We start from the raw sequence: 20,523 nt of genomic DNA on the forward strand, positions 1-20,523 counted from the left end.
GGATTGTGCTAATATGGTGGTTAGATTTTTCTCTTTAAATTTTGGCAATAAACAGCACTACTTCAAAATGCGTTTTACAAAAAGAGCTTTATTTAGTATGTTCTAATGAATTTTGTTTATAAAATAGGTTACTGTCTTTGTTTAAATTGTATTTTTAATAGATTTATATTGTCTTAAATTTAAAACAAGTATATTTCAATGTTTAAAATATTCATCCTAAAACTGAAAATCTAAATATACAGTGCCATAGAAGAACAGTATGCTTGGATACAGTTTATTATGCAAAAACACATCATCATTTGCACCTTATCTTTGGCCAAGTTGATACTGTGTCTTTTGGTTCCCTATGCATTCACTTACGTGAAGTGAGAGTTACAGAAATATTTTAAGATGTTAACATGAAGGAGTGAACTCGACCTGTGTTAACAGGTTTTTTTTAAAATTGACTTTTTACATATTGCTGGCAACTTGGGATGAAGCCATTGATATGCCTTTTTCTTAAAGGAGGGAAATGTAGGTTTTTCTAAAATTGGTCTTTGTTCTTCAGAGGTTTGACTGCTGGCTCATAGTGCAGCACACAGCTGTACTGTGAGAACTAATGACATCACAGAGTATTTTCTGTGAAAAACAGAAAATCTATGCATGTATTTATAAAGGGATGGTTTGGCTCTTCATAGCAAAAGTTTACTAATGAGCAGTCTGCTTTAACTGAAATCAGAGAATCCGCTATTTCTTTGTGATTGACATCTAATTTTTAATTTCAGCAGGACCAAGCACAATTCAGCTTACTACCTTTGTCGAGTAGAGGACATGCTCTCCTTCTGGAGTACATAAAAGTTTGCTTAACTGTTGTCAGCATGCTCCTTTCTTTAAAGAACTTTCCACACTTCAGAATTCAAAAACTACAGCTCAGCAAGATTATTTGCAGAGCAAAGTTATTATACTTTGTGTGTTTCAGCTGCTATAGTTCTTTGAAAAAAAGTGAAATACCAAATGTATTTGTTTTTTTCTGTTTTAGTGTGAATATGTTACATTTTTAAGGTATTCCATTTTCATTCTGAATTAAGCAGTAGATGTCCAAAATGAAACATCAATGTAATGTTGGTTTTGTGTGAGACTGTTTTTTTCTATACTATCTATATGTAACTGGGTTCATAAAACCAAATGAGAAAATTCACAGTTGTTGTTTAGCATATTGTCATACTTGCTTTGTATTTAACTAACAATGCTGTCCTAACAGCTATGAAATCATTACTGTGGAAAAGATGATTATTGAACACAAAGGGTACAACTAAGTTAGAGTTTTGGTTGCAGGAAGAGAAATAATAGTTTAAAAACATTCAGATTTATTTTATTCACTCCTCCTGATTTCTCTTCCAGCGATTCATGGAGAATAGCAGCATAACTGCTTGTTACAATGAACTGATTCAAATAGAACATGGGGAAGTGCGGTCTCAGTTCAAATTACGGTACGTAGAAGTGCAAGAAGCTGCAAACATTAGTTGTTTGGTCTACATAATTGTATCAGTTTACTTTCTGCTTCTTCCCAACTATGTATATGTGTGCTTTGCATCTATATGTTAATTAATTACTATACCCTTATTTTCTTGTTCAATCATTTTGTAAAGGACGAAGTCAAACATTATGTTGATTGGTACCCTGAGAAAGCTTAGTTGGTGTGTCTTATACACTAGTGGTTTAGATGATGGTTTTCCTTAATGCAAAATATAGTACATGCCCTTTATTCTAACACTTGCTTCTGCCTTATGTGTCCTGAGGTGTCCGTATTGAATTTGGCAATGTTATAGCAGCCTTTACTAACACAAATCTGGGTGAGATCCTTTAGCAAAAATACTGCAGAATGATGACTTCTGCTCATGCAGTCAAGAAGGGAGCGTTTTAAAAAAATGCTGTCTTGTGCATAAGCTTTATGAACTAAAAATTTACATGACAATAAAACTTCCTAAAGTCATTCTTGATCTCGTATGTCTGAGATTTCATATCTGACAGCTTGTGATGAACACAGTCTGGAGCCAGAGTTTTTAATTTTCTTGCTTGGATAAGACTCATACCAGGATCACTGATTTTTGTCTTAGCAAGAAATTAGAGATAGATGACCTTCATTCCACTATCACTTTTTACTGAATATGACTAATTTTATATTTAATATAGATGCTTATATGTACATGTAAGTGTGTTTGCAGTTCAACTATATGAGGAGACAGCCCTTGAATTTGAGTGTCATACAGATAAGATGCAGTTCTCTAGGTCTCATCATTGATACAGTTCTGTCTGCAACAAACTCTATAATATGACCTAATTTTTAATTTTTTTTTATCACTCAAGTCAGAGGCAAGATAGGGGCCACTAAGGGATTCAGTGTTGCTATTTAAGCAGCAGGCTTTTCTAAGAATGGATCATTTTCAACTGGATCTCAGGGTGACTTCATGTTCAGATGAATGTTTTGATACATAAAGAATGCAATTAAAATAAATTTATAGATAAAAATAGGTTTTGTGCTTACACGGTTATTTAATAGGTATTTTTCAAGGCTCACCAGGAAAATAAAGCAGTTGTGAAATCTTAGAAGTTAATTAGGTGTTATGGTGGTCCTGACTTGCATTACTGTTCAGCCAGCAGTAAGTGCGATGTGAAATATATGACTGCTGAATTAAGTCAGCATGGTTCAAAAGCATTAGTTTATATTTAAGATTAAGCTGTCATACACACAATGCCTGTAGTTTACGTATAGTAGAACAGAATTTGTAAGAAGAGGAATACTATAGTCTAAAAGGAAACTTGTTCAAGCTGTTGGATGTAATTTTCAAGATTACTCTTCTCACGAATTTAGCTAATACTACTGTTATAAAACTTTGTTGCCCAACATTGCTCAAAGTCATATTCCTGTCAGAAACTGCAAATTTGTGCAAATGACCTCCTTAATTTCTTACCTGAGGGGATTTGCTGCATTCTTCACTTTGTATTCTCTGTGTAGAAACTTTTTGGCATTTCCACTGTCTATTACTGTTTACCAAAATGTACAAGCATTTAAATTATCCTTTTTTCTTCTTTAAGGTATTAACAGATGTGTCAGTGATCTCTTATTATATGTTTCGTTTTCATTTGTTTCATTTTCTACTAATTGTTGCATCCTCCTCATTCAAACTTCCTGCTGTAACACACAGAATAATTCATTTCAAGAACGGAATGCTAGTGTAGTATCTATCGCTGAGGCGGATAGGTTGTTTCACACAATGCAAAATCACACTGTGGAGCTGGCTTGGATTGCTAGAGCATCCTTTGTAAAATGACAATAGGAGCTCTTTATTGTACGAGCTGAAATACTGCTGTTCCCTTCTGTATGCAATACTTTTTCCTACAAATCTTCATCAGTGTGGTTGGGTGTATATGTCTTTGTGTATGCTATTTGTTTCCGAGTTACCTTCATGATGAACAGAAGTAGCAATACTGGTATTTCTTTAATCCTGAGGCAGAATGCTTCTCTGCTAAGGAATCACTAGTCATCAGTACTTAATTCAAACTCAGCAATGCAGCCTGTGGGTAAGATGTGCCTTTTAGGTACTGATTACATACAAGAATGCTTATTCATGGTTCATTTTATGCTCCCTACAGTGAGACATAGAAGGATATACATAAAAGATAATTAGTTTGTGCTTAGTCCAAATCGAAGATAAAGTACTGGCATCTATCAAAGCAGAAATGTCTGGGATGTTTCTTTTAGTATGTACTATATAACTATATAACTATCGTTTGCTTTCTAATATTAGGAGCCTACATTAATGTTAATCCCATCCTGGGTAGATTATGATTTAAGCAATTTAAATGCTATAGCAAAAAGGTAAGGGTTTTGTTTTCCTGCATTAGCTCAAGGAGAGCCCTGAAAAAATGGGAAATGCAGATCATTTCGGTCCTTATTCAAGATCAGGATGAACAGAAATTAAGTCACTGAATTATTACGTGGAGGCAAGAAAAGTGAAATTTTTGTGACTACCAGAAATTGTTTAAATTTTGTTATATTGCAATTTCTTTGATAGTGCAGATCTATTTACTATATACCTGCTACAGTGATTTTTGTGTTCACTATCTTTAATGATCACAAAACTTTTAATATTCTGATGTAGCAGCACAAAATCATTTGTTATTTTTACTGCAAATTGTTAGTTCCTGCTGTCTAGAGCATGTTTGGAGAAAGAAACCCGCTATTAAGATGATGCAATACTCATGAACAATTTTCAATGTGATCTGCAGTAAAAATACATGAACAACAGGAATGTCTGAAGCTGAATTTCCTGAAAAAAATGATCATAATAGAGGTGGTTACATAGTTTAGTCAAAACAATGTACTAATTTGTGATTCATCTACCGATAAATACAATGTGATAATATATTTATAGTGAGCAAAGTATTTTAACAATAGAACTAATGTGAACCATTTACTAATTTCAGGGCTTGTAATGCAGTGTTTACAGCATTAGACCATTGTCAGGAAGCTGTAGAAATAACCAGTGAAGATCATGTCATTCAGGTAGGGAAAAAAAAGCCAATCATTCCATAATTGAAGCCATAATTCTATAATGTGGAGAGAGGAATCCCAGAGAGATCTTTGCCTAGTAGTTCTTGTTTTATTTTGGTATTTTAGTTTTGTTGCCCTTTAGAAAGCTCTGTGCAATGAATTGGCTTATTTCTGGATGCTGCATGTTAACACTGGCTGAATTTTTAAGACCTTTCCTTTAGTAACTTTATTTAAATGATAATTTCTAGTAAATTAATGTTACTTTTGCTAAAACCAGCATGAAATCCATAACAGAACTAGATAACCTGTACAGTAAGGAGCTTTGTTCTGTTTCTGTGCTTTTTGATAACAGTTTATGTATCTCCTTCTGTTTTTACAAATGTTTCATCACTTGCATGGTATTTTTATGTGAAAAACCTTGAATTGTAGGGATGTATGGCTGTGGCTTTAGGTGTGTATCTTTTAATACTTTGATATTTTTATGAAAGTAAATATCTTTTACCTATGTTCTTTCTAAAGTACTTTTCTGTTTGACAGTATGTTAATCCAGCCTTTGAACGGATGATGGGGTATCATAAGGGAGAGCTTATTGGCAAGGAACTTACAGAACTACCAAAAAGTGATAAAAACCATGCAGATCTTTTAGACACTATCAACACATTTATTAAAAAAGGAAAGGTAAGTAAATTATAAAATAAAGCTGTGCAAAATTTAGGTTTCTACTCTGCTTTATTCGTAATGCTCTAAGGTTAAAAGCACAAGGTGGTACTTTCATGAGTTGCATATATATGACCAGAATTCTGCTCCCCTGATGTCTTAGGACCAGAATGACGCATTCCTCAGACCAGCACCTACAAATTTTTTTAGCTTTTGCTTTTAGGGTCTGATTGAACCTCTCAACCCATGTGTTGGTTAAAGATTAATATAGGGAAGTTTTCTGTGCTTCTGTTTTCGTGAGAGCACGTGGCTCTTTGTTAGTTGGAACATACTGTTTGTCCCTCAGTCATTCTCTCAGGTAGTATCAGCATCCAGACAAGAGGTTTAACAGTTCTGTCATAACTGCAGAACCTTCATTGACTGCTTGCTCAAAGCAACATGTGACATAATCTGCTGTGACCAAAATATATCAGCACCCAGTGCAGTTTCTTTTTCTAATGGATTAGAGTATCTGTGGTGCACTGTGGACTCCCGTGGTGGTGGTAGCAGCCCATCTGAACACGACAGTGAGGCTGTATGTTCCTGACCATATGTCCCCTAGTACATGGAACAGGATCTTTTCCCATCTCCCATCGGTTGCAGAAGTACCTCTAGTCCTTCCCTGCCCCCTTCTGCATCACAAACTGTGGGGCATTCTTCAATCTTTGAGTCACTTTTGGCAATGGCCTGAGCTTTTGGGAGCCATTGCGAGTTTGCAGGTTCGCCTTGGTTCATTAGCAGTACCTGCAGGCCACTTTTGCTTTGCTTCTCATTGCTGTAGGCTGCCCGCCTGCTAGCATGGCCTGCTTAGTGGCCACCTGCTTTCTCTGCACTGGGAGGTAGTGGTCTTAGTCTTTGGCTGTGACAGAGATGAGAGAGCTGATCTTCCATCCAGTTCCCTGCTTCATCCTACTCTGCTGCCAAGTAGTTCCCTCCTTAAAATCTCTCCTCTTTGAGGCAGTAAGGGGAGGGAAGCCTTCTGGTTTGTGTTCCTTCCTTTTCTAATCCATATCTGAGTATAGTCTTGTATTTCTGCATCAGTGGACTGCTTAATGCTGGTGCATATATGGTCCCCAGTTAGTCTTCAGTCCTCTTCATGCTTTCCTGTAGCAGTGGGAATGGAAAGGAAATGAATGGCTGGACAGACAAACAGGCATTTTCATAGTAAAGCAGGATAAAAGATGCCATAAGGAAATGGTTGCTTCTGTTTGCTAGTTTAGAAGGCCTTCAGTATCCAAAGTCATGGGAAAACAGTCATGGAGTGAAACAGATTGCTTGTTACCTGAGGTTCTGTAGGTCAACAGCTTCTGAAATCTAGCTTGTATATCATTAGAGGGACCGATGACTTCAGAGCTGTGTGATGCTCAGCAGAGGTCCATATGTATGGTGCTTAGTGTTTGGATCTACCCCTACCAGAGAGATAGTCTCTGGAACTGTTGTAGGCACCACTGCTTATTGTGGTACCTAGCAAAAATTTTTGTAACCCCTTGAAATAGACGATTCCTAAAGTTCCTTGTAAAAATTGTGAACTCTCTCACAAGAGAAGCATAAGAAACAATTTTACATTGTCCTTAGGTATGTAAATGTCTGTTAAAGATGATACTCTGTATTAATAAATTTTACAGTATTTTAAAAATTAAAACTGTGAAGTAATGTTGTTATTTATGACGCAAAGACTAATAATAAATGAATATTTGACTGAAAGCTACGTGTTCTTAAATGCTGTCTCTGTTGTGTTTATTTGCTTAGGAATGGCAAGGGGTTTACTATGCAAGAAGAAAATCAGGAGACAGTATCCAGCAGCACGTGAAGATAACACCCGTGATTGGTCAAGGAGGGTAACTAACTTGCCCAGAATATAGTTGCTTTCTCGTTTTTAGATTCTTCTCTCTTCTTTTCCCACCTGTGAGTTTGGCATGAACCCCCATGTATGTAGTAGCAGGGTGATGATATAACTACTGACTATAAAGAATATAGGCAGAATGAGTGATGTTCAGAAGGTCATGCTTTTTGCTGATGTTTGTCTGTTTCAGTGTTGTCATATGCCAGCTAAAAGAACTGTGTATAAAATCATAACAATGAATAGTGTCACTACTCCAGATACCAACAAATTGAAGTTTAGGTTCATGTTCCCGTGCCTTATTTATGCAATTATTCTCCATTATCCAAACTGTTACTAAGTCAGTTGGAAGTATCAGCAGTTGGGTGATTCTCTTGTTTGTGTGCGTGCTTCTATGCACTTGCATCTTTACAGTGTATTATATGCATATGGCCAAATTCTACTCCCAGATGTGCAGGTGAATTCCTGCAGGAGGGAAAGAATGAAGTATCCTGGGACAAAAACATAGAACATTGAAGGAGTGCTTGTTGCTTAGTAGTCTGTTTGGTTTTGGTTTTGGTATCTGGTTTCTTAAAGGCATCAAGAACTCTGCTTTAGGAAAATAGCAGTATATCATTTCGTTTCTCTCATAACCATTTGATGCGGTAACGATTATTTCTGTTGCTAGGAAAATAAGACATTTTGTGTCGCTCAAAAGGCTGCGTTGTACCAACGAAAACAACAAACAGGTATTGTCATAAATTTCATCATTTTTACTCTTAGTAAAGTGATATTTTTTGTTTTAGAAATTAGTATCACATCCTCTTGGGAAAATAATGAAATTCTCATTGTCTGAGCAAGCAAGAAAGCTTTTGCATTTGCTTCAAGCTCAGCTTTTTGCTAATGGCTTACTCTTTTTCTGTAGGACTGGTGAGTGGAGGGAAAAAAAGGCTTTTATTCTCTGGAGCATGGATATGACAGTTCGGTCTGTGATATTGTGGAGCAGCATAGACCATAGTTTGGAGGCAGTTAAGAGGCTTTTTTCTAGAGCTACTCTTGCTGCAAGTCTGAACTGCCATACTTATGTCTAATAATGACCAATGCTCAGCTGTCACAAGGTTTGCCGATATGTGGTTCTTGAATAATTTAAGCATGGAGGACTTGAGACATCACATGCTCAACAGAACGTGTGTGTTGTGGAGGAGTGTAATCCAAGCCACCCTCAGCCATGGGAGGAAGTACACCAGCAGTAGCTGTTGACCCTATTGTCTATGGTTCAGGCACATCTTCACCCAAGCAATGGGTCCTGCAGTGAATCTAGTGGTGTGGGGAGCTGTTTGTTGTGATCTTCTCCTTGGCCGCTCCGTTCAAAAGTGTCTCTGCAGAAACTCATTGTATCTCATGTTTTGCCTCAAAAATACTGTGTATGGCCTGTAGAGTCAGGAAGTTTGGACTTCTCTGAGCAAAGGGGAGAAATCCATTTTTAGCCTGTAGTCTGTAGGAATGAGAGACAGAAAGTAAGGAGCATAGGAAGTAGCTGGCAACATTTTAGACTAAGCATGTGCTTGAGAAACATCATACATTTCCATGTATCTTGTTTTACCTAGCATTTTAAATATGCTTTTATCCATGATGTGGATAAGGACATCTGTGCTTAGAATGTATTTAGGTGGTTGCTTCTATCTTTAGGTGCCCCTTCTTCAGTATAAAAATCCTATCCATATTAATACATCATTGGAAAACTTCTACTATTGGAAGAAGTTAATAGGTGGTGTTCTGCAAAATTTGAATCTGTTAGTTGAAACCATACCCCTTGCACAAACTTTTGTAGGGGCAGACAGTAACAAATCAAGGGAGACAGCTGCACAACTTTCAAGAGAAATTTGAAGCTCTGTCACTGAAAGAGAGAGGTCAAAATACATTAAACTGACCTCAGCCTTGGACTAAAAACATACCTTGGTGGTAAAGTATCATTTACAGTAGCAGGTTGTTAAATATGCTCAGCCTAGCGCCTGGGAGATTTTTGAAACAGAAGAAGTGCTAAAGTTGTATGTATTTCTCTTTACTTCATTAATAAAACATCATCTTTTATTTTGCTCTGTTTACAGCTGCTCTGAGGTTGATCTGACAGTGAGATATTATTTGATAAGGTTTTTTTTCTATAATACACACCCAGCTGAAAGACTGGTACAGGGAAGTGTAGATGTGATACTGTTAATGCAAGATAGGCAGTACAAAACAATTACAAACTTGCAGCCATATGCAAAAAGCAGTGGTAGGAATATAGATAAAAGTTCCTCTGTTTTCTATTTTTCATCTTCTAGTTCATTGATCTGCCAAAGCAAGTAAGCTTAACATTTTACTTAGGAAATTGAGTATAAGACCAGATTCATATTCTCTATATTACTAGCCCCCATCCATTCATGGTTTTTAGTATTGGTCCATGAATGGTTATTGGTAAATAAAGCTCTGATGGAATGAGTTTATAGGCAGGCCTGAGAAGCCTTACACATCTGGAGAGCCCAGGGACTATAACCTTTAAAGGGTTTTGAACTCTTAGAGATCTGTGTAGGGATCTACCACAAAGATTAAAGATCATAGCCTAACAGAAAGCATAATCTGTGGAGATTTAAGGCCGATAGGGGAAAAATCAAGGTAAATCCAACAGAACTAGGTAATTATTCTCTTCCACTTTTCTGGTGGAAGTCTCTCCTGCTTGTAGTAGGGAATCAAGTGCTCTGTTGCTGCAAAGAGAGTTCTAACAGTGTCTTGGGGGTTTGTTTTGTTTTGTTTTTTAATTTTAGATAGGGTGGTGGTAGTGATGTATAGTAATACCTATATTATATTCATAATACTTAAAATTATTTTTTTAGCAGTGATACTTTGATGAAATTAATTCTGTTCAACCTTTAGACTCTGCAGTTTTGCACCCTCTGGTGGCAAAGAGTGGTTCAACCAAAGAGAAAGTGCAACTCTTAACAGACTGCTCCAAGCTCAAACTAAATTTTGCATGAAGACCTCTGCAGCAGTTAGTGAGGCAGACTGAAAATCCAGAAAAAGCTTGAAGAAAAAGGAAAATTATTGCCAGTTATTGAATTAATATTAATATAATGGCTCTGGGGATTTTAAATTTTAAATAAAATTTAATTCAGTCATTTTTATGGTACCCCTTATGTTTGTAATTTTCAGTATGCTGCATTTTCCAATGTAGTGCACCATCCTCTTGGAAAAGTTGTCAGGGAAAGGAAAAGGTATGTCTGGAGTTGCATAGGCTTTCGGCATTCATGATATGGAGAGGAATGTTTTTTAGGGATTGAGAGATTAGACAGTTGATAGCACTCTGTCTTCAGTGAGAGACAGTTGTGATAATAAGACCATAGGTGTAGCTTTTGCTGAGATGGAGCCATTTTCTCTTTCCCCTGCTCCTAATGCAGTGGAGACGTGCTGCACTGGAGTAAAATGAGACTTTATCAAAGGATAAAACAAATCAAAGTCGCAAATGTAGGCAGGCCCATTGCCGACACTTCTGTTGTTTGGTTTCAGAGTTAGTAACCTATCCCATCTATTCATTTAGACCCCTCAGAAGTCATTCTCAGGCTCTGCTGGAAGGCAGTCCCTTGCTTTCATCCTGAAAAAGGAAAATCCCTCATCCTTTATAATACAGCAGCTGTGTAAATTGATAATGTGCCTGCAGGCACTGCAGATTGCTTAGAGTGTGACAGGGTGCCGCTTGACTTTTCCTCAAGGTGGAGCTTGAATAGGCCTAGTAGCTTGGGCTTGACTTGGCTTCCTTTCAGATGAGGGGACACACGCAGGCATTGAGAGGTCAGCATTTGAGTTACAGCTTCTGGTGGCCAGGAGGCCTCAGTTAGCCTGCTAGGAGCATCCATAACACATAGTGCCAAGCTTCTGCATCTTGCAGAGCCATTTTATCCTATCCAGGTTGTGGTGTGGGTGCAGTTTGTGAAGCTTTCAGGCTGCCGTTCCCTTCTTCTCTTTTCTCTGATGGATTAACACCTCATGAGGTAAACACTGAGACTGGCCTAAATTCTTTCTTTTCCAACACTGTAATAAATAGTCAATGCTTGGGTTCGCTGAGATTCATGCTTTATGTAGGACATCTGCCTGGCTCATGATCCCACAGCACAGTGCTGTCAATTCACATATTTTTGCTGCAGCATGATGGCTTCCATGACCTTACGTGCCAGACATGGTGCTCACCAGTCAGCTGCCTCTGCCAGGCAGGTGCGAGCCTGTGGCTCTGGGCAGCAGCTGGGCAGCGAGTACCTGCTGAGGGAGCCTGGCCCCTCGAAGCCCGCTGCGAGAACGCCCCTTCTGGCTTTCGCCTTGTGCTGTGGCCCTCTGTCGCATGACCTTATGCAGTGGTGGGGGAGCAGTCTCTTCATATCGATGCACTGAACAAAGCCTGTTTACTGATAAAGTTAAGAGGGCTAAACATGCCCAAAGAGTAACATGGAAGAAGGGGAGGCAGTATGTTTCCAAAATACCTAACTCAGAAGGGTAGCTGATGGTGATAGGTTTGTTGTCTTGCACACACTCTTCTCTGGGAATGCTTGATCAGCCTCCACAGTCCATTTGTGGTCATACCAGGTGATTTGCTCTGAAAAATACCATCAGAAATTTGAGTGAGTTGGTTCCAGTATCAGCTCCTTCTCATGTAAAGCTGGGATAACTCCACTGGACAACTCCACAGTCGTCATGACACTATTGTGTAATGAACTGTATACAGGTCTGTGGTCTTTATTGCCAAGAGAGTTGAAGATGAAATGGGACTTCATTTGTAAAATAAGTCAATTGTTGCATTTAATCACATTTTAAAGAGAGAGTGTTTTGCGATAAAAGCATAATTTTTTTTCTCTAGCCATACAGACATCTTTAGCAGTGAAGCAAAATAGTGCTACATTTAACACTTAAATATTTCTTTTTTTGCAAAACAAAAGCTATAAAAAACTCTTTTGTGGCAAATACAGTATTTGTGTTGCTTTTTTCCTGTCTATAGTTAAACTTACATCCAGCTTTTGTTGAGATTTTTTTAAAATTTTTCTTCTCAAAACAGTTTTTGGGGAAAATTAAGCCCTTAAGGCAGTTGTGTATTTAATTAAATCCTAAAACCATGCCTAAGTATTTGCAGCAGCAGAACTTTGCTCTGCGCTAAAAATTACTAGGTTTCTCTTCAAGCCAAAGATAATTCTTTATGGAAGGATTAGAGGAAATCAATGACTGTATTTAGTTACAGGGCAGTAAAAACTGCCATGATTCGAATTTTGATCCAAATGCCTTGTGTTTCACTGTGTCAACATAATTCTAAATGTCTTGGTCTCAGCATTCAGGCACTGTATGTAGACATACAGGCATCCTTATATTATTATACATTGTTTCACATGAAATACTGTAGGCATGTTCTTTGTCACTACTGACAGTCTCCATAAGGGATATCACAGTACACTTAGAAATCACTGTGTAGGAACCTTTGTGGATTTCTGTGCCAGATTTATTGCATACAAAAATTAAGCATGTTAGATTTATGCATGGAAAATAATACATCTGAGAATGTAGTAAGTGTTCCTACCGTGAAGATTTATGAATGGGAATTGGCTTTTCATGTGACTAGTCCCATGTGCTGAAGCCTAGGTAATGATTAATGCTGCCTTTGTGAACTGGGACCTGGCAGGATCGAGTCCAGTGTTTGCACATTCATAAATTTATAGCAGAGGTGATGTTTCTCCTTTTAAGAACATGCCAGTTCAAGTTTAACTGTGTAACTGCCCTTGTAGCTTACCTTATGTGGCTTTTTCAGGTCATGCCTACTGAAGGGGTAAGAGAAGTATTCAGAACTGGAATGCAGTTTGTTTCGTTTTTTTTAGTGGGACACTTTAGAGGAATGAGTCAAGGTTTTCTGTCTGTCATACAATAAAGAGAGAGAGAGTTCTCCAAGGGCTCTGAGAGAAGCTCCAATCTGGGACCAGAGCGAGCAGTTCAGATGCCTTGTGTCAGTGTACCATATGTGATAAGCTTCCTCAATCTTACTCTGTTTGAGCTAGATGATTTATTTCAGAGTTCCTGCAATCCCCTCTGTTTATGTGATTACAAGAAAGGTGTTTTAAGCTTTTAAAATTAGTTTTCTGTAGGAGAGTAGCTCCTTACCCTCCCCCAAACAAGATTTGTATGGAATGTGAGTGCAGGATTTCCCCTTCCTTTTTTTTTTTTTTCTTTTTAATCATGTTAAAAGTTTCCCTCTCATGAATTTTGTTTTTTGTCTTTCCGTTCTCTTCTCTTTTGTTTTTGTCCTCTTCTCCTCCTTCCCCAAGTAGTAAAAAGGAAAAGAGATGGGAGGAGTGGAAAAATGACGTAAAAGAGAATTTGCATAATTCCTTTCTTTCCTTAATAATCCTCATTAGAACCCTGCAGCATGCGGTGTCATATGCAGAGCACTAAGAGATAAGTGCAGCCTTGCAGTACTCTCCCTTTTAGTTCACAAGTTGCAATCATGACTTCATGCTTCCGTGCAACCTAGTGCTTTGCTATAGGCATGTGATGGATTTGGTCAAAGGAGCTAACAACTATCATAGATTAGGTGACTGTACTGGATTCCTAAATTTCATGTTTAATGTAGACTGCATGAAGATTGTTGAAGTGCAGTGCCAATACAGAAGTGTATTCATCTGAAGTAAATGGTGTGTATACCTTCTCTAGCAACTATAGTAAAAAAAAAAAAAAAAAAAAAAAAAAAAAAAGTAATATCTTAGTCCTCTTTGGTGGCTTTATTAGCTATACCTAATTAGCACATGAGGAACTGCAAGTTCTGTTCAGTTTTCCTGTTTGCACAGAAATACTTTTTGTAACCACGTAACAAAGGAATGGGGTGAGGCCATTAACAGATATTGAAACTGTCACATATTGGACAGAATGTGCTTTTGTTTCTGAGCAGGCTGGAAACACAGAGAAGCATTTAACCTGTGTTATTGGGGACCAAGCAATAGGTGTCAACTTCAAGGTGCTGGAAATCTCTTACCTAAATTCTATGAAATATTGAAATATCTATTTGTGGAGCTACCCAAGATGTTTCAGAAGAACAAAAAAAAAAAAAAGAAAAGATTTTTTTTAATTGAACTTTTTCATTCATGGGGATGATTAAAAATCAGAATTAAAGAAAATCCCTCAGTTCTGATGGATTACACCTATCCTTCAGTTGCTGGAGAGTTTTTCTGTTTTATGAAAACTGTCCAGTTTATCACAGATCCATGAGAGGATGTTTGCAAAATTGGCTTAAATAGGCTAAGACAATGGTTTTAGAATTACTGTATAAAGGACAAGAATGAATAAAATCTTAGAATCTTTTTTCTTTTGCATTTTATTCCTCGAATCTTTCAGGTTTATTTGAGATTCGTCCTTATAACATTATTGAAAATGAATGTCATTTCTCCTACAGACACAGGCATTAGACGGGAACTTAGTACATAAAAGCACTATTGTATTTGTGATTTCCTGCATTGTATGTCTGTTTACTTTCATATTAGTTCTCTACATCTAATTACACCTAAAGAACAGTCTTTGCCAATCTTTTTAAATAATGGAACAGAAAATGTTGGATAAGGATGGTGTTGAATTTTGCCCTTTTAAAATCTTTTTGTATTCTTTTTCCTTACAAATGTTTATTTTTTACTCTTGATGGCATCTTCAGCTCTACAAGAGCCATCGTGATGAGAAGTATACAGGAGACAATTCTCAGTCAGGTCAGAATATTATCATTTACCTTCACGTACTTACATGCTTGAAACAGTGGCCAGGTTCTCTGTTGGTATGAAATGTCTGTTCACTGTCGAGTCAAGTCTGTGGTCAAAAAAGATGGCCTATGACTGATGCCAGCCGCTCTAATGATGCACCATGAATTGGGTTTGTAAAATTAATATTTCAATCTACTGTGCAGAGCTCTTGCCCAGCATTCAGAGTTAAGATGCATTGCTCTCAGTTGTATGAAAATGCTGTGTCTTTTCCCACAGCTGGTGTGACTTGGTATCCCTTACTGCTTGAAATAAATGTGGAACTGCACTGATTCATGCCAGCAGAAGATCTGCCATAGCGTTTCCAAGTTTAGGACATGTCAGCAGGTCCTATTAGTCTGGGCTCAGCGTGGGTCTAAGATAGCGGTGTAGTATCCAGGCTACAGCTAGCTCATGTCCAGTCAGCACTGAGCATGATGGAGTTGTTGCTGTGTGTCTGCACCACCCTCTGTATCCAAGGCAGGTTTGCTTATTTGCAGACAGCACATTTGAACTCTCAGTCAAAAGCTATCTGCAGAAGTTACTAAACGTTTTGAATATAAGGGGATAATCACTTTCTCCAATGTTGGGTACTGTTTGGAATAACACTTTTCTTGAGGAGGGAGGTATAAAAGGCCATTTTTAAGCTTTGAATAGTCTTCTATTGATCTAAGCTAGAGGCATCATTGCTGCCTTCCTCTGAGTGAATAGTTTCTCATGTCTGTTACCCTCTAGCACCTGAAGCCCTTCCCACTGAAACAGTGGGCATGTTGCTGCACATTGTCAACCAGCTTCCAGTTTTCACATGGAAGAACATAACAGATCAAAGAGTGTGGGAAGTGACCACTTGACATGCCCTGCTTTTTAAATTAAGTAGCATAAGAGTATGTAGAAGCACTGGAGAGCTTAGTGGTGCAAAAGTATAGTGGAGGTCAGGGGAGAGACAATATATGCAATTTGCTGTTCTCACTGCCGTCATTGCCATTAGAACTGATCCATGCTGTGTTGAACTGTTTGCTTGCTCCTGTGCTCCTGTAATAAGTGCTATTTTTCTTTCTCGCTGTTTCTTACCTGGTTGTGGAGTCTGCAGACAGGGGAAGGTGGGAACGCCTATGAATCAAGTTGCAGAACGCTGGAATAGAATTGTTATTAGTTTACTGATATCTTTTACAGATTACGTGGGGCATTTAGATTCACTCATTATTGTGACAGATTTCAGCAAGACCAGGAAGCCACGTTACTTGAAGTCATGTTGATGACTATGGTACACTGAAAACAGGCAACTTTATCTCATTAAAGTCACCTGGCTGTGGTATTGGCTATGCTGCAAGAATAAATGCCTGGAACCATCTAAAGGCATATGCCAGTATGTGATGAGGGTAGTACGGTGATCCACGGGCATCCTGCTGTTTGTGATGGTGTGTTTCATGACACATCAGGATGAGGAGACATTTCCCTCACTGGGAGAAGGATAAATTTTTACATAAGTTTTTAAGAGAAATCTACAAGTAAAACTGTAGCCTGGCATAGAGTAGCTTTTATGCACCTGTGTCTCTCTAGGTGGCACTAGCAAAGCTTCCAACTCGCTAGCTGGTATTTAACACATAAGGAGTATCTTGTCTGCTACCGCCCTGCGGCTGTGTTTATGTGCAAGAGTTTGCTCTCCCTGAAGTAGGTTATGTTAAACTCTTGTGTATGTTAACACAGGAGAGGGTTTTAAAAGAGGAGAGCTATCAAATAAATGAACAAAATAATAAAATAATTTAGCATGCATTAGCTATGCCTAGCTCTTGGGTGAGTAAATCTATGTGGTAGTTGCAAAAAGCACCAAAAGTACAACAGAGGAGAATGCTTTCAGTTTCTCCAGTATGGTCTAAAGCAAAACAAAAAGACCCAAACTAACTTGTAAATTTTTACTAAAGAAAGTAACTCTTAACACAGAAACTATATTTCAGTCATTTTTAAGATCGATATATTTTTAATTCTGGAGCATTGGATGAAATTTAATTTTGTTAAAGGCATGCCACATAAATTCTGTCTTGTAACATGGATATGTAGCTCTATCCTTATGTTGAGAATATCAATTTTATGATATTTCTGACTCTTCACACAATACTTCTCTCTTTTTGAAAGCTTTCTATGGTCTCTGATCTTTGAGTGACATTTCAGATAGCCTGGGAATAGGCACTTTAGAGACCCTTGCAAAGAGATGCATAGATATCTGGGATTGTTGTTTTTATAAACATAAGGGAGTGTGCAGACTGTAAGGTTTTAGAGAAAATTGAAGTTTATTTATTGAGAATCTGTCCAGGCATTTATATGAGTAAGTTTCGTCTGGCTTTTGCATTTGTCTGGATGTGATGATTTCTCTTTTTTCACCAAATGGCAGTTTCAAGAATGACAGCTTGGTGTGCAGTTAATTTTGGCAGTGACTAAATAGATTATAAATAGTCCTTGTCATTGTGTTGGATTTTTCTTAAACTCATAGTACAAATAATTATTGAAATGAAAAACAAAAGCTGTCTGAGTATGAAGAGGCTGGAATAGTTTTTGTACGTGGGCTGGAAGTGTATAGACCAAGGTGGGATTTTTCTCACTTAGCCAAATTTCTAGGCAGCTAAAGGTACATAATCCTGAAAATTTAGACTTGTTCAGTGGTTAGTGCAGAGCAAAAGGAACTTGCAGGAGGGATTCAACACACCTACCTTAGACATCTCTCCTGATGCAGACTGAACTGTTCTGTGGTTGTGCCCCAGCCTGCCCCCATTAATTTAGAGGCATCTTTGACAACTACCTTAGACAAAGACAATCTGAAAGACTGCTGCTTTTAGGCAGCTAATGTTAGGTGAAGTGAGTCTGCTGTTCAGTAAATTGCCTTGCTTTTCCTGAGAAGCAACTTCCCAGGTGACTTCAGACAAGTTGCTGTAAGTTGATAGATACTTAGTTTATATCTCAGTCCCTTGTTCTGAATTGTAGGCATTACAATATTTCCCTTCCTTATGTGACATTGTTGAGATCATTTAATCTTTGTAATTTTTAAGATGGAGGAGGCTGTAGAGGTATCTGTTACAGACACACTTTTAAAGCTTTTGTTTTGTGTTTTCAGAATCCCATTCCTTCAGATGCAAGAACAGAAGGAAAGACTCGACTGATGTTAAGTCAATAACATCTCAAAGTAGTGATGGTAAGAAAATAGAAACTTATCAAAAGGAAGGTTAGAAATAAAGATTGTAATTGCCCTAGGTAATAGAAATACAGAATGAAAGAGGAGCCAGACAGATTCACAGCTGATTAAGCAGAGATTTCTCTAGTTTCTTGTAACTTCTTAAAAATCTCTTTATTCTGAATTGTAAATCATTGCCCCATCATGAACATCCATGTCACTATAAGATACATGGCAGCACATAGTGCCTTTACAGAGAGGAGTGGCTTGCTGCAGCAGAGAGGTTGTGTGTGTGTGTGTATGTATGTGCGTTTTAAAGAGCGTACGGTGAAGCACCAGTTCCACCTGCCTTGGAAAACTGCAGGTTGTGCTCCGTAAATAGTGTTTTGACTTCATTAGACAGTGGGACATGAAGGGATCTATTGCTCCTGGTTGCTTGAGAACAGCACTTCTGCTTCTGATCCCATTTGTGGCTGCCAGGTTGGGATGGTGGTGGCAGAGATTTCTTTTTGCCGCGGTATATAGTGAGAGAAGGACAGCTTATAGGGAGCAGTAACGGGTTTCATTAGAGCTGCTGCCATCACTGGGGTGAGATGGGCACACACTTTCACAGGAGAAGCCATGGCATGCAGAGGTCCATTTGCAAACAAATGGAGAGCGGCAGGTGTTGGGCATGAAGGAGCACAGCTGGAGTGAAGGATGGATAGAAAAACTGACAGTGGAAGTGAGAGGTGGCTGCAAAGGAGATAGGTACCACTGTGAGAAATGAAACAGTAAAGCGAGAAGTGGCAGAAGGGGAGATATGGGAGAAGCAGGAGATGAGCCTGGATTCTGTCATGCTGTTCCCTGATGACAGTGTTTGGCACACTCTAAATGGCATCACATGATTTACACTCTGCAGCATGTAAACAGTGTTCTCTTTAATGGCAGCCCCAAGTTTGCAGACCCGTCGGTACTCTTCCATGGCAAGGATCCACTCAATGACAATAGAAGCTCCTATCACAAAGGTGAGTCCTAAGCATTGCTTTCTCCACAAACTCGGAGTTTAGACTTGCTCTTATAGGGAAATGCGTTATTAATGGCAGTATTTACAGCCAAGGGATTATATATACTGCACCTTGTGTCTTACAGAATAATTAAAATCAATCCTATTATTCTTTTTTTCTTCCTACTTTCTGCATCTCTTTCCTAGTCATAGTCATGAAGAAGAAGGGTGGCCTTCCTATGTTTGTTCAGCTACACTGCTTGTGGCAGGAAGAGCACCCTACTCTGTTGGGCTGTGCATGTGCAGGAGGACATGTGCTTCCAACAGTCTCTGCTGTTACCTACGCCACATTCTGTCACCCACTTTCCTGTACTTGTTCTTCTCCACGTTTTACCCAAATTCTGCCACAAACCAGGGTGCCTGCCATCTCCCATCCTCAAGTCCTATTTTCCTTTCTCCCTATCTTCTCATCACCAAGCCCTTTGCCTCCAAGCACCAACTTGCCTGATACAGCAGCTGTTTCCTTTCCTTTTCTTTCACTCTCAGGATCTTTGCATACCTGCAGGGAGGTCTGTAGTACCCCAGCAGCAGCTTCTGGTTGCTGGAGAGGACACTGGGGCTTTATTCCTCTCAGTCCTAGCTATGCCAGGAACGGTCCTTAGTGCTGATGTGTCAGTGCTGCTTTTCCAGGTTGCAGCTGAGATGTATTGTGGAAGGCAGAGAAGAGCCATCCTCTTCTCTCTCAACCACAGCCCAGCTGTTGCTGCTCTCTGCCCTTCCTTTCCATATTGAATAAATTAAGCCTTTACATCCAATATCCAGATATCTGAATCCTGTCCAGCAGTCCTTTTATTCTCTAGGGATTGCTTGATTGGGTCTGAGCAGCCCTGTCTATGTTGAAGGACTGTGACATGGCCAGGTGTTGGTCTGTCCATCTGGGACTACTTAAGATATTTCACACCCTCTCTTCTGCTGCCCCTTTATAAGAGTTTGCCAGTTACAAACAGTAGCTGGGTAGCTGGGAATCAAAGCACAAATTTACATTTTCATGGTTATACTCAGAGGTTTGAGGGGAATTACATAGGACTTGCTAAGTGGGAAGTAGCATAACATAAAGATTTTGCCAACAGTAAGATTTTGTAAGAAGAAAAGAAAAATGTGGCATTCACTCTTCCTCACCCACTTCCCTAATCTGCTTTTAGGTTATTAATATAATTAATGCTGCCCAGGAAAACAGCCCCATCACAGTAGCAGAGGCCTTGGACAGAGTTCTGGAAATCTTGCGGACAACAGAACTTTACTCCCCTCAGCTAGGTACCAAAGATGAAGATCCTCACACAAGTGATCTTGTTGGAGGTCTGATGACTGTAAGTAAAATGAGTAAAGATGAAGTCACTGCTACTAGTGTCCTGCATCACTGTTCAGTGATCTTCTGGGCTAAAAGTTTACAAGCAATGGGAGGGAGAGGTTGCAATTCATCACAATTTCACTACTTAGTATTTTGGTGCCTCTATCAACAGTAAGCACGAAGATGTAGTAAGGTAT

The 20,523-nt window shown here is 38.6% G+C and overlaps 1 protein-coding gene across 9 annotated transcripts in view; it reads left to right on the plus strand.

Annotated features, from left to right (window-relative positions):
- Positions 1 to 20,523, plus strand: part of LOC135324901 (high affinity cAMP-specific and IBMX-insensitive 3',5'-cyclic phosphodiesterase 8B) — a 93,191-nt gene that overhangs the window by 59,519 nt on the left and 13,149 nt on the right. For all 9 annotated transcript variants that reach the window (XR_010386134.1, XM_064501963.1, XM_064501961.1 and 6 more), the window contains 9 exons: positions 1,381 to 1,469; positions 4,468 to 4,546; positions 5,072 to 5,212; positions 6,980 to 7,068; positions 7,738 to 7,798; positions 14,752 to 14,803; positions 17,937 to 18,014; positions 18,924 to 19,000; positions 20,181 to 20,345. Coding sequence is in view for 8 of the 9 variants with exons in the window: in XM_064501963.1 (XP_064358033.1) it covers positions 1,381 to 1,469; positions 4,468 to 4,546; positions 5,072 to 5,212; positions 6,980 to 7,068; positions 7,738 to 7,798; positions 14,752 to 14,803; positions 17,937 to 18,014; positions 18,924 to 19,000; positions 20,181 to 20,345 (831 nt within the window). In the remaining variant the exon portion in view is untranslated. The remainder of the gene's footprint in view (positions 1 to 1,380; positions 1,470 to 4,467; positions 4,547 to 5,071; positions 5,213 to 6,979; positions 7,069 to 7,737; positions 7,799 to 14,751; positions 14,804 to 17,936; positions 18,015 to 18,923; positions 19,001 to 20,180; positions 20,346 to 20,523) is intronic.

The sequence above is a fragment of the Dromaius novaehollandiae genome, chromosome Z (assembly GCF_036370855.1).
Source record: "Dromaius novaehollandiae isolate bDroNov1 chromosome Z, bDroNov1.hap1, whole genome shotgun sequence".
NCBI classification, from domain to species: domain Eukaryota; kingdom Metazoa; phylum Chordata; class Aves; order Casuariiformes; family Dromaiidae; genus Dromaius; species Dromaius novaehollandiae.